General features: G+C 41.7%; 1 protein-coding gene across 1 annotated transcript in view; it reads right to left on the minus strand.

Annotated features, from left to right (window-relative positions):
* TULP4 (tubby like protein 4) overlaps positions 1-12,892 on the minus strand; it is a 163,946-nt gene that overhangs the window by 11,809 nt on the left and 139,245 nt on the right. The window contains exons 9-12 of the mRNA XM_026077083.1: positions 9,052-9,276; positions 6,436-6,670; positions 5,795-5,939; positions 120-264 (exon numbers count right to left, since the gene is read on the minus strand). Of these exons, the coding sequence (XP_025932868.1) occupies positions 120-264; positions 5,795-5,939; positions 6,436-6,670; positions 9,052-9,276 (750 nt within the window). The remainder of the gene's footprint in view (positions 1-119; positions 265-5,794; positions 5,940-6,435; positions 6,671-9,051; positions 9,277-12,892) is intronic.

Below are 12,892 nucleotides of genomic sequence, written 5' to 3' on the forward strand. Positions count from 1 at the left end.
CAATAGCTGTAACTAAAAGACAATGTTTTATTGGTGATCACTGGATCTACACATCATATCTCCCTCCAGAGAAAGCAAGCTATATTTGTATTCAGGTCTGGTAACAATGCACACTATACCTGAGAAATATCTTCTAAAGGAAACTCTCTTCGGGTTAGGCTTGGTGAACCAATAGAAGGTTTCCTTATTGGTAACCTTGGAGATCTTGATAACTCCTGCGCAGCTCGTGACATCTTTGGAGATTTGCGAGCTTCTATATTGATTCTGCACATAAAGCATATAAAAATTAGAATCATCAACTGGCATGCGAAAATGCATAAAATTAATATCTTCGAATATGCAGACGGTAATAAAAAACTGGTATGGTGTTCTCTAGGTGACCAGTGGAAACTATTTAGTCTACAGGATAGAGAGCTATGGGTCAAATTAAAGAATATGTATAAAGCTCAATACACTTGCAGTAACTCAGATCATACACTCTCAGATTCATTTAACAAAGCTTACAGCAGTTCTGCCAGATGCAATAAAGCCTCCACTAATCCATAAGGATGTGTAAAGCTGAATTATTTCAGCTATGCAGACTTTGAGCAAAGCCTGTGGAAATGGAAAGGTGACATCTCAGCTGGCAGAGCTCAGCACTAGTAGGGCAAATCAAGGTTCCACAAACTTAGTCAGTGCTCTTGCTCTAAGCCAGAACTTACTTACTCCTACCTCCCATTATATAAAGGGCGTTCAGAATGCAAGATCAAGGAACTGAAAAAGCTCACTGGTGGAAAAAAACAGCAAACAAAAGTTACATTTCAAAAGTACATTTTATAAACCAAGGCAAGCACATAGGTTTTTTTCTCCTGAGCCATTTCTGCTTTAGGCTCAGGAACTGATGACTCATTTGTCAAATACCTCAACTGAAACTTGGGTATCTCACACTGTCATATGAAGGGTTCCATTTCCTTTGCCTCATGCTAGGGCATCTCATAATATAAAATGGAAAAGCATCAGCTGCAATTAGAAGGCATCAAGGTCTTAATCCTGCAAGATGAAGCTAGCAGGTAGACATTGGTGCCTATGAGAAGCATCACTGACATCAGTGAGGCTCTGTGCAGGTGCAGAGCTCTGCCTATGCACATTAGGAATGTACTGAATAGGCAGGAAAGTGACTAGAATAATAAATAGCTTAGAAGCATATTTTGCATATTGTTACAGAACATCATCAACCCAGTATGTTTAGGACGATATGTTTGTTAAGGCTTCACCACAGCTGCAGCGCCACCTATGCCAGGATCAATAGCATGGATTTACGAAGGACTCTGAAAATACCGAGGAGGCAAGCGCTTTAACTAGACCAGCAGTCCTAACCATTGAGGAAATTTTAAACAGGGACTATCTGGAGGAGAAAATATATCCATGATGGCAAGGGTTCACATCTGGCAGAGGCAGTTTTGGAAGAGTTTTCAGTATTTTTCCTTGAGACTGTGCTCAGGGAGAAGTGGTGCCCTGTTGCATCCCATTACCTTTTGCCTCAGAACCTTCCCTGAAGTCCACCTCAACACCAGTCTCTGAGACCCCCCAGAACCGCACACTGGAGGAACCACTCCTCCAGAAGAATCCTACCTGCCCATACCACCTGTAGGTGGGAAGACTCATAAATGATGTGAAGGAACTCTGCCCAAAGTTTATACTAATAATTCAATCTTGGGACAAAACAAAAAATATATAAAATTGTTGGAATGGGGGAGAATGATAACTTGATTCTAATCTCAGAAATTTCAGTCTCACTGGTTATGGAGTAAAGACCATTTGGAAACAGGTACAACTGGTACACGGAAAATAAATGAGTCTGCACAAAATTTGTATGAAAACATAGGCAGCTGCAGATGTTTGAGGAACATGATTTTCTCCCGGAAGAACAGACCATCAGGGAGCCACAGCAGAGGTAGGCTATATTAAGGAGACTCAACATACTTAAAGCTGGAGCATAATGGGAGCTGTAACTTGGAAGTGCCGTGCTGATAACCCTTTTATAGGAGATCATCATCGTTCATTATGGTTATTAACTGAATTAGGCACTGGTCAAAGTTACCTTTTACTGAGGAACTTCTTGGCATGTGGAGGACTGAAATAAAGGTTTCTGTAGTGCTGTCAGCAGGTATAACTGTATAATTGTAACTCTGTATTCAGCTCAGACCAGAGTCATGGTTCATTCGATCACTTTACCCTAATTGTACTAACGCTACTCAAGTGGTTGAGAGCACCCTATGGTGGACATGGCCAGAATTGTTTAGGATTTTATCAAAATTTCCCTCAAGGTTTAAAACATGAAATAAAAGATCTTATCAGCTCTCTGTGGAAGGCAGGCAATATGGCTTTGAGAGCTTGGCACTTGAAAGATACTGCAGATATGTCTGCTCATACTAAGCATCTCCAAGCAACTGCAGGACTCCTTACCAAAAGAGGGAAAGTCTCCAGTCAATTTTCAAAATCTACTATTATATTGATAGCCACTTTAGAAACGGTTAAAATCAGTGTAATTTATGCAGTCTGTCTGCACAGCTTTAATCAACATGACTTAGGATGCTGCTTGTATATAAATACAATTAGCTGTTAATGAATACTCTTGCCGTATGATACAGGATATCAAAGGATGTCTGTGGCCACTATGTTTATGGGTCCGTGGCTTACTGGAGGATACGAAATCACAGTGGGCTTTCAGAAATACTTGGACTACTGTTTGGGGAGGGTGTAAAAGAGGTATCTGTCAAATCCAGGGCAAGGCACATGGACAAACACACAACTATGACAACCAGTACTAGGAGATGAGTGTGAAGGGAACTGCAGCAGAGGTATGGGATGTCCATATCACAAATGGGTCTGAGTTTTTAGGGTGCAAAACACCCTTAGTTGAGATCAAGAAATCTGGATTGGAACAGAGACTCTTTGGGGAGGATGGCTCTGACAACCACCAGAGCTTTCATGCACCTGACCCATTTGTAACAGCATATGGCTCACTCTCCAACCATGAGTATGTTGGGAGGAAAATGCTACCCTCTTCCTCCTGTGGGACAAATGGGATGAGCCCACAAGCACACCTAATTAACTAATGTGCTACCCACCAAACTCTGGGGCCCATTTATGCTCATCATGCAGGGTAATTGCTCCACCTGTTCTGACCCTTGATAACCCAGGAAAATTTAACTACAGAAATAATTTACCAATGGACTGGAGCAACGAAGTGTCCTAACCCAACATGCAGAACTGGGACAAAATTTAACAGCAGCTATGGAATATCAACCACAAGGCAAGAGAAAGGATACTCCTCATCACCCAAGCCAAAGCTTCAGAGAGCTGTTAAGAACATGTAGCTACTACCCTGAAGACCACAAAGTGACTTTGGTTGTTCCAATAGAAAACAAATATCACACCATATCACCTGTCATTATGACTGTCATTTATGAGCATAACTATCATTACTTTTGGTTTACTATGCTTAATGTATTCAGGATGTTGTTCACTGACCAGGAAACAAAAGAAACAGGAAACTCAGCAGAAATGCATCTACTTGGACCTATAAGACCCTAAGAAGTGCATTACAGGAAGAGTAGACCTGCTGCTGCAGAAGTGCAGTCCTTCTAGGAGGCAGAATAGAAAATGCTAGACTAGACTACAAAAATGCTGTACAAGGAGAGAAAATTGTGCCATCCTCTCTGGCTTTACTATTAAGTGGGAGAACATTAGGTTATCTGAGTAAAGGCTAATCATATTAAACATAAAGATCAGAGGAGCAATGCCAGAGGAAGGACCCTAACAACCTAAACAGTGAAAACAGAGCACTCGGCTATTTCTAAGACTGCCAAAGGAGGATAATTAAAACATTGTCCCTAGTGCAAAACCTCCCAAGATGAGTTAGCTAAAGAAACTCTCTCCTCTGAATACTTTGCAAACTAAAGGAGGTTATTGCCTAAAGGTGTGTAGGACTTATTACAGGATGCAGGGGAAAGAGAATTCTGGGATTTTGTAATACTTATTAAGGGGTGTTTTATGGAGATTGTGGGAATTTGCGGAACTTTTTATTGGATGTTTAAGGGGAGGACCAAAGGTGGAGAAAAGGGGGGAAAATACAGAGAAAAAGGGGATATGAGGGCTAGTCAGTATGCTGGTCTGGCTGTGCCCTGCATTTGATCAACACAGTCTAACCCACCTTTTCATTAAATTCCATTCATAACTAATTTCTGTGTGGGTATGCTCTCACCTTCTTATTATATTAAACTATATTCATAGCTATTTTTTGTGTGGGTGTGCTTTCTATGTATGCTAGCAAATTTCAAGTTGACCTAGGTGATAAGTCTGATGAGAAGTCTGAGTGCCAGTAGCTGGAGTGGGACCATGAGCCTGAAGGGGCCAGCCTGTAGGTCTGGGTGCAGGCAACCGGAGACCTCTAGCCAGGAGATGGCGCCCAGCTATTGGACTGCTTGAGCATTTAAGACCAGCTGCTGGAGAGACCCATATGGTGTGCATGTTCATATTCTACTAGCAAACTTCAATCTTGACAAGCCAGAGCGAGGGTACAGGATTGAGCCATCTGTACTGTTCATATTTATGGAGTGCTGCTTGTGTTTATGTGGCTATCAGTAAAGACACTGATCTCTCTCTGTGTTGATATGTGTGGCAAACTGTGCGTGTGTTGTATTTTGTGTGTGAACCTACTGGGAATAGTTTCTCAGCCTCACTCCTGGATGGACCTAGAAATGGGAACTGCAGCAGCTGCATCTAGCAGATTGGGATGGAAGCAGCTCCTGGTCTCGGTGGACACCAAAGACCACTCTAGCAGGCTAGGGAGGAGAAATCTCACAAGTCCTGAAATCCACCAGATCTGTCAACCTCTAGCAGATCAGACTCCTAATGCCAAAATTAAAGAAGAGGAAATAGTTCACTCTTTCAAATCTATGCTTATATACTGCATGACCTTATATACGATAAAACCAAAAAAGAAGCACTTCCTCTCTAAATGATACTTCACTTCAGTTAATGCAATCCTGTCTGTACAGCACCAAGGACACTGAAAACCTGAATCACAATGCTGGTGTTATGAGGTACTAATGCTCTACAAACAACAAACCAGCATGTAATGCTCAATTTAATGTTATATTTATTATTTCCTCCTCTGSACCACTCAACAAAGCATGTATGGACACTACTGTAGAATTGAATTGGCAGGATCATAAAATTTAAGTTGAAACACAACACAATTATTTTGCTAATTATACAAACAAAGCAACTCAAAACCAAACTGCTTTAAATTTGACCTTTTCATTACAGATAGTTTCCTGCCAAACAGATACTGATTTTTCTCACTTACACTTTCAGATCAAAAAAATTTGCATACTATTCTGTATGTAACTAGGAGAGGACAGACAGCAGACCAAAGACTGAACTACAGATTCTCATACAAATAACGTTTCTTGGTTCTCATGGACTGTGCCCTGAATTTATTCTGGGCTGATAAGCTGCCATAAAAGACAGACCAAACCTGGGACTTTGCCTACATTATTACTGCAGCTAAATACAGAAGAGGATTTTAAAGGCTACTCAAAGTCTCCAGTGTTGCTCCTCGCAGGGGAAAAAGGCCAACCCTCCCGAAAACATGCAGTTTGCTCAGGTAAATTACTGCCTATAAAAGTTTGCTTTTAATTTTATGAGGTGTCAAGACAGTGTTTAGAAAGAAAGAAAGAAAGAAAGAAAGAGAAAAAAGAAAGGAAGAAGACCTGGGAAAAAGATGAAATCTCCAAGAAATGATTACCTGGGGAGTTTGGGTGATTTGCTAGCTCGGCTGATTTTGGGAGATTTCTTTGCTGCCCAGTCATCACTCAGTTCGATGTCACTGGAGTCAGAGCAATTGCAGCTATCAATCACAGTGGAAATCAAGCTGTTTCCATAGATTTCATCTATCAAGACAGACCCAAAAAAATATAAGTGCTGCTTCAGAAAACTGACCCAATTACAACTATCAGTCATCAGAAGCATAAACCCGATCCACCGGCAGTAGCTGAGATAAAATTGTGCAGAGATAATTAACTGTTCTTCACCCTCCCTGGTATAAACTCAAAATTTCCAATGGCCTGAACTCAAGTGAACAGTGTTCAGTGGGGTGAACAGCATTCAAGTGGCTTCAAAATTGAGACTAAAGAGTATTTTCTGCTAATTAGCAATCTATTCCTCACCATTCAGAATGCAAGAAGTTCCCTTTTCTGAAACAGAAGACAAGTGTAGTATAATTTCAGAGGCTTGAGCCTAGGTTATGCTGAAGAGCTTTTCACATCAGAAAAATCATTTCAGATGCCATCTTCCATGTTGCATACAGAGATTTTTGGTAACTCACTGGGATTTAACATCTAGAGTATTTCTAAATCATTTTTATACAGACCTACAATTCACTCCTACCTGCTTTTCCATCTGTTTTAGGGTCCATGATGACAAACTCTGGCCGCAACTTGCTGATACGACGTCCTTTCAGGATAGGCACCAATCCCCCAAGGTATTCCAAGTACAGAGTATAACATGGACCACCAACCTCCGGATCATCCTCCGTCCGCTTCATAGTGCAGTGAAGCCGTTCGTTGCCAGCTGTTGGGTAGCTGACAAAATCTCTCATATTGTTTGGGTCTGGGATAGGAGGCTTAATTGAATGAAGGGAGGAAAAAGAAAATTTCCTATAGGTTACTGATTTTTTCCTGCAGCTACTTAATCCCAGCCCAACTAACTGAAATTTAATCCAGCTCTAATTTAACAGGTCAGGATTAGTGCAGGTTACTGTGTGAGTTAATGTATGACCCACATGCAAGGGAGAATAGCTGCATATTATTTAGTTAGATCAAAAGCAGCTGTACATAGGATAATAAAAATAGTTACATCAGAGAGGAAGGTTGGACTTGCAGTTAGAGCACTGAGTTAGGCAAGAAATCTGTATTTAAGTCCCAGGTCTATCACAGACTTCTATTTTAACTAATGTGGTCAGGTCCAAGTCCCAGCATATCTTGCTTCCTATTGCCCTCTCAAGTGAACTTTGCCACTCATGTTCCCTGTCCTGGCCAGCACTGACGTATGCTATGCCACTATGTGATGATGAAAAAAGCTCTGAAAAAAGTTCGTACCTCTTAAATCACCCCATTCACCTCTAAGGACAAGAGCCATCCTTGTTGAGAGCATATTTGCACTGCAAGGCCCAGTGTGGTGTAGAGAAATATGAGCACAAAGCTCAGTGTGGGTTACTTTGCCCTGCGTCTCAGCAGGCTGCATTAATCCATGCAGAGCACAGTCCTAAAGCAGCTAGAATGCTTCTGTTTAGCACAATATAGTCTGTATGACACAAATACTATTAATATGTATAAGTCGACACAGTTTCTTTCAAAATGAAAATACAGACAAAAAAAGGTAGGGAAAAAAAGAAGCCTCCTTAACCTGGAAAGATGGATATGGGATGAGTAGCGATGTGTAATGCAGCTRGACTGCTCATCAAGCTGGAGGGGGAAAAGGACTATATCCAGGGAAAAGAGTGCTTTGCCAGGCGCTGGAGGCATAGCAGACATGGGTGGGCGTAGGTGGCCAGGGTAGAGCCAGGATAAAGCTGTGCTGAGAAGGCTCTAGAAATGCCCATGAAACAGCAGGCACATGCGGCTTCTGGAAACCCTGCTTTGGCCTCTCAGCCCTGCAACTGCTTCCCGGCCCAGCATCCCCTCTGGGAGGGGACAGAGGGGCTGTCAGCAAGGACGCGATCCCAGATCCCCCTGCCCCTCTGATGTCCATCCCGACTCCAAACCCTCACTCAGCACCTACTACAGCCAGCTGCTTCCTTCTGCCCTGCCAGGATCCCTCACCCTGCTTCCCTGGCTCCACAGAGGCAACCTCCCCTCCTCGTCCTCCCCAACAGCCTAGCGAGCAGCACTGAAACTCAAGAGGGCTGAAGGGGAGGGAGCAGGAGGGGAGGGCCTGGGACAACATGAAAAGCATCCTGGGGAGGAAGAGGAGACATGCTAAAAAATGTGAGAACCACTGGTCTACCATACACTCTGTACCTTTGGAGACTGAGGAGTTACGGTTACAACAGGCATTTATTCTTCTCTGGCAAATGAAATGTTTCTTAGTTGCACAAGTTGCCTGATTAGCGATACCCAAATGTAACTGAGTTCAATCCATTATATTATGGGCATAATTTTCCCTCATTTAAGCTGGGCCAACTCCACAGATTTCAAATCAGTTTCACCCAGATCTATAATGTTTTAATACAGAACTGAAACTGGCTCAAGACAATGTTGTAATACATAACAACATAATACATAAAGATACGTAACACAAAAAATATATTGGACAGTAGGGCATTTACTAGCTAACGCTCTGGTTTTGGGCCATGATAAAGAGTTCTGAAATCCTGAGATGTGACTGGGGGCAAAAGCACAGAACAACGGGGTTGAGCAGATGGCTCTGTAAGCAGCTATACTAGTGGTATAGGCAAAGGCACACTGGTTCATTTCCCCATAGCACTGCTGAAGCAGAACTGAGTATCAGTAAAAATATTTGGGCAATATCTTTAACAGCCATAGCTGTTAAGCATAACTACCCTGGCAGTATAAGGACTCAAGTAACAAGTATGGAAGCAATAGTTTTACTATGACACAGTACTACCATCAGTACAAGCTTCTTCAGATATCCTTGTGATTCACAAGCGTATTTTACCCTTGGGATGTTCTTGGACAGGCCATCCCCATAGAAGAATGCAGATCAGGATGTGTGAGCCTTCTTTTCAGTTTTAATAGGCATCAAATAAATCCTTCCCTCCCCTGATAGAGTACATCTTTCTTATTTCTCTTTCCTAGCTGGGCATCAGCAGGTAGAATGCAGGGCTCTTGATGAGAACAGGAGTGACCCTTAATCAAGCTCTTTTAACCTTATTTATGCAGGGCCAGGATTTCACCCATTATCATTTAGGAGCAGCATGGGGAAAAATCAAGCAACACCCCCCCCACACACACCCCAACACACAGGCACTCTGTTTCCTTTTACCTTGATTGTTGGTATAAAGGCAGTGGTGAGGTACGAGCAGAGCCGAGGAGGCAGGGTCAGTTTGCTGATATCCTTGTCATCCCGCAGACAGCTAGCGATAGTCTGCTGGCACAGAAGCTGCAGACTGGAGACCCTGTGCTCTACTCTGACAACATATAGTGCAGGTCCAGAAGCCATCAGCAGGCGTGAGTCCCTGTGACCCCAACAAATCGAGATGATAGGACGCTGCAGGAAGAGGAAGAGGCCACAACTTTAAAAGAGCATGTACTTTCTCCCATACAATTGTATAACATATGAATTCAGCATCAATCATGTTATCCTAAGTCTTCCAGAAACGTAAAGGGCATGCTATTGCCCACAAGAAGGGAGAGGAATGTGAACCTCTGAAATTATCAATAACAGCGGTTGATGTTTATGCAGTGCTTTTTACCCACCAGTCTTAAAGGTCTTCACACAAGTAATTGTCTTTTGAATTCATTACCTAGATGGGGAAAATGAAGCACTAAGAGGGTAAGTGACTTTAAAGTCACATAGTGTTAAAGAACAGAATCTTTTGATGCCCAGTTCAGATTATTTTTTCAGTCATTTAATCTATTTTAACTCCCTACTAAGGGCTCACATTTTACAAATGAAAAGTTAAATTATTTGCCCAGAGTCACCTAGTGAACCACCGGACAAAATCCAGTTGGCTCTCATTTCACAGTCCCAGCCTATGTCTTCCACTGCACAGTGTCTTTTTTGAAACATTCTCAGAGGAAGCAAACTGTAAAGGACCAGCATGAACAAAAAGAAGAATGGCCTTTTAGTTACCTGTTTCTCTAAATTCACAATAGCAAACACAAAGAGTCAGAGGTGACTGGTATTAAGTGTTAGAACTCTGAGCAGTATAGCAAAAAACAGCTCAGAGGCCCTCCTTTGCACATTAGTCCCTGCTGTATGAATATTAAGAGTTCACGTGATAATAGTGAGTGGCGCACCAATTTAGAACAACTAAAAGGAATGACTTTTCAGACAGTGTGTCATTTGCCCTCTCTGTTGCAGGCATCACATAACAGCCTGATTAAAAACTGAATAGACTGGATACTTTTATAAACACCAGCTTTAAGTGCTATGCATGCTAAGATAAGAGTAAATTTAAACTTCAGGGTGCAAGTTGATCCTCATGAGTAATACTGTTGCACAAACATCTCTTAGCTTTATCCCAGACAGTTCCTTGTGCTTGCAAGGAGCTCTCTAAGCTCTCTTCCTAAAACCTCTTTCTTTTATGCAAAGCACCAGTGTGTTGTGACCTCTTATAGCCCTATCACTATTTACTTTTGCCCTTCATGAGTGTTAGCTGTATTCGCCTGTCATCTCCTGCTTTCAGTCTTACAAAGCATCTTTTTGCTACACATATATATACGTATATATGTGTATATATATATATGTATACATACACACAGAGTATGGAACAACAATCCCATAGCTGCTATCTCTATACAAGTAAACAACACAGGGTAAGCAAGAAACTCTTATTCCATGAAGAACATTGCACAATAGGCTGTAACCAGTGTACTACAAAATGTTTACTCCTTCCTGTGAAGTGCTCCCTTTGTTTCACAATCCTTGACACCCAAAAGTTTAAGCAAAAGTGTTCTTTAGCTAAATTATGGTCCATATTACTGAAAGGTCAGGATCACTTTGGAATGTCTGAATCTTACAAGACGCACCAGACAAGAATTAACCATACAGAAGATAAAGGTCAACACACCATCAGTAATCTTTACCCACTCGTTTCTGGTATAGCGTGGTACCCACATATCTGGGTCAGATCAGCCCAGAAGTTACTAACAAATTATGGGAAAAAAAGCTTTCCCTTCAATTACAAGTTCAAAATGTTTAAAGATAAGAAACTGCAACAAGATGTTCTTCTGTGAATGATATAAAGGAAAATGCAGCTGCATGACACTGTATCAATGTCTATCATCCAGATAAAGGGTAGGATGAAACAACTTTCTCAGAAAAAAATTTTCTCTGCTATGTTGTCTTATTCTAATCTAAGTTTCAAGAAAAATATTGGTTTAAAGTGGAAGGAATGAAGAAGTTTCTTTTTCATTACATCTACGTAACACACACACACACACACTCTTCCATGGAGGTAAAAACCTTCAGGCTGACTGATATGCAAATGAAAAGCAGCAACATGTGAACATTATGATTTTCACAGTAATTGTTAAAGGCATTTTGTAGTGGAGAATTTCAAAAGAATTGAGAAATCCCTCATGTATCATCAATAATTATTACATAGCTTGTTATAACCACATCTATGGGACAGTCTTAGTCAATCCTGAATCAGACTTAAATTTTACATACTCAAAGTATATATAACTTAGAAAACTCTTGTGCAACAAGTTTACAGAGTAGATTTGAAGTGCTTATTGGGGATTTGATGAGAGAGCACAATACAGTTTTCCTTACTGATGGATATTTTCATGGCCCGAAAGCATGGCTTAACCCTCATACTGTCTGAGGGCAATGAGATGGCTCATGCTGCTGATAAAGAAAAAAACAGAATTGAAACGGCATTGACAAAGGTTAGGCACTGCCATACTATATGACAGCCTGCGAAAGGCACAAGTGGCCATGACCCTGATTGCCTTAAGGAGTGAACTGCAGCACGGACAGAGCTATCTACCTGATCACTGTGGTTCCAAACCACCTCCTTCCGTTCACGCTGCCTCAGCTAAAGCATACCTATAAAGAAGGTGAAGGAATAAACAAATATGTGGCTTAGCACCAAAATGTTTGTTTATTGCAAAGTTTAATGCCAGAAGAGATTATGAAGTCTAATATTCCAGTATCATAACCCATTATACCACATTCAGATAGCACTCTGCTCATCCATTTAATTGAGCTAAATGAAACTATTTTTGTCCACAGGTTAGTGCTGCATGTAGAGAAGAGCAGAAGGGCAGACAGTACTAGTGCAAGAAACTTTGCATCCTAAACATATTCCTTAGGAACAGACTTTTGAGAAGCTCTGAAACGCTGGATGGGATCTCTGGCAATAAAGCACTGTGGGACCGAAGAAGAGTAAAAAGTCAGAAGTCACAAGACTGCCTCACTGCATGATTTCATCTCAGCTTCCCAACATGCAACCTTAATTCAGCCATTTTCTAGCTTTTCAATGTTTGTCTCCCTTACATCCTGTTTATGTATTTTATGTAAACAATTATGTGTATGAGTGGGTACACATTTACATAACACGCACAACATAACACCTAGTAATGTACTGCTTGTAGATCACAGTGTTTATACTCTTCCATTTGTATATTTAGTCTCCTTATCACACAAAATGGCTTGCAATGCTCTCCGCGCACACCTCACGCATTCTAATCTCAACATTCCCAATCTCGCCGAACAGCGCTTGGGCTGTGTCAGTTTGTGTTTGCTTACTGATTCACCAGACATGCCTTGCTGGCAGTTTTTCTGGGACAGCGTTTCTACGGCACGGTCAGTTCTGTAGCGCTCTTCAAGTGTAATGTCCAGCAAAACTTCATTCACAGTGAAGGGCTAGGATTTAAAATGAGGTTCAGGGAAAATTAGCTCATCATTATAGGCTTGGGGGAAATAAAAGATCACCCAAATGCCAGATCTGACCTGACCTTTAAATGTACTGGTGGACACCAAGTTAAGCATGAGGCAGCAATGTGCCCTTGTGGCCAAGAAGGCCAATGGGATCCTGGGGTGCATCAGGAAGAGTGTTGCCAGCAGGTCGAGGGAGGTGATTCTCCCCCTCTACTCAGCCCTGGGGAGGCCACATCTGGAGTACTGTGCCCAGTTCTGGGCTCCCCAGTACAAG

This window comes from Apteryx rowi, unplaced genomic scaffold (genome assembly GCF_003343035.1).
Source record: "Apteryx rowi isolate R43461 unplaced genomic scaffold, aptRow1 scaffold_448, whole genome shotgun sequence".
Taxonomy (NCBI): domain Eukaryota; kingdom Metazoa; phylum Chordata; class Aves; order Apterygiformes; family Apterygidae; genus Apteryx; species Apteryx rowi.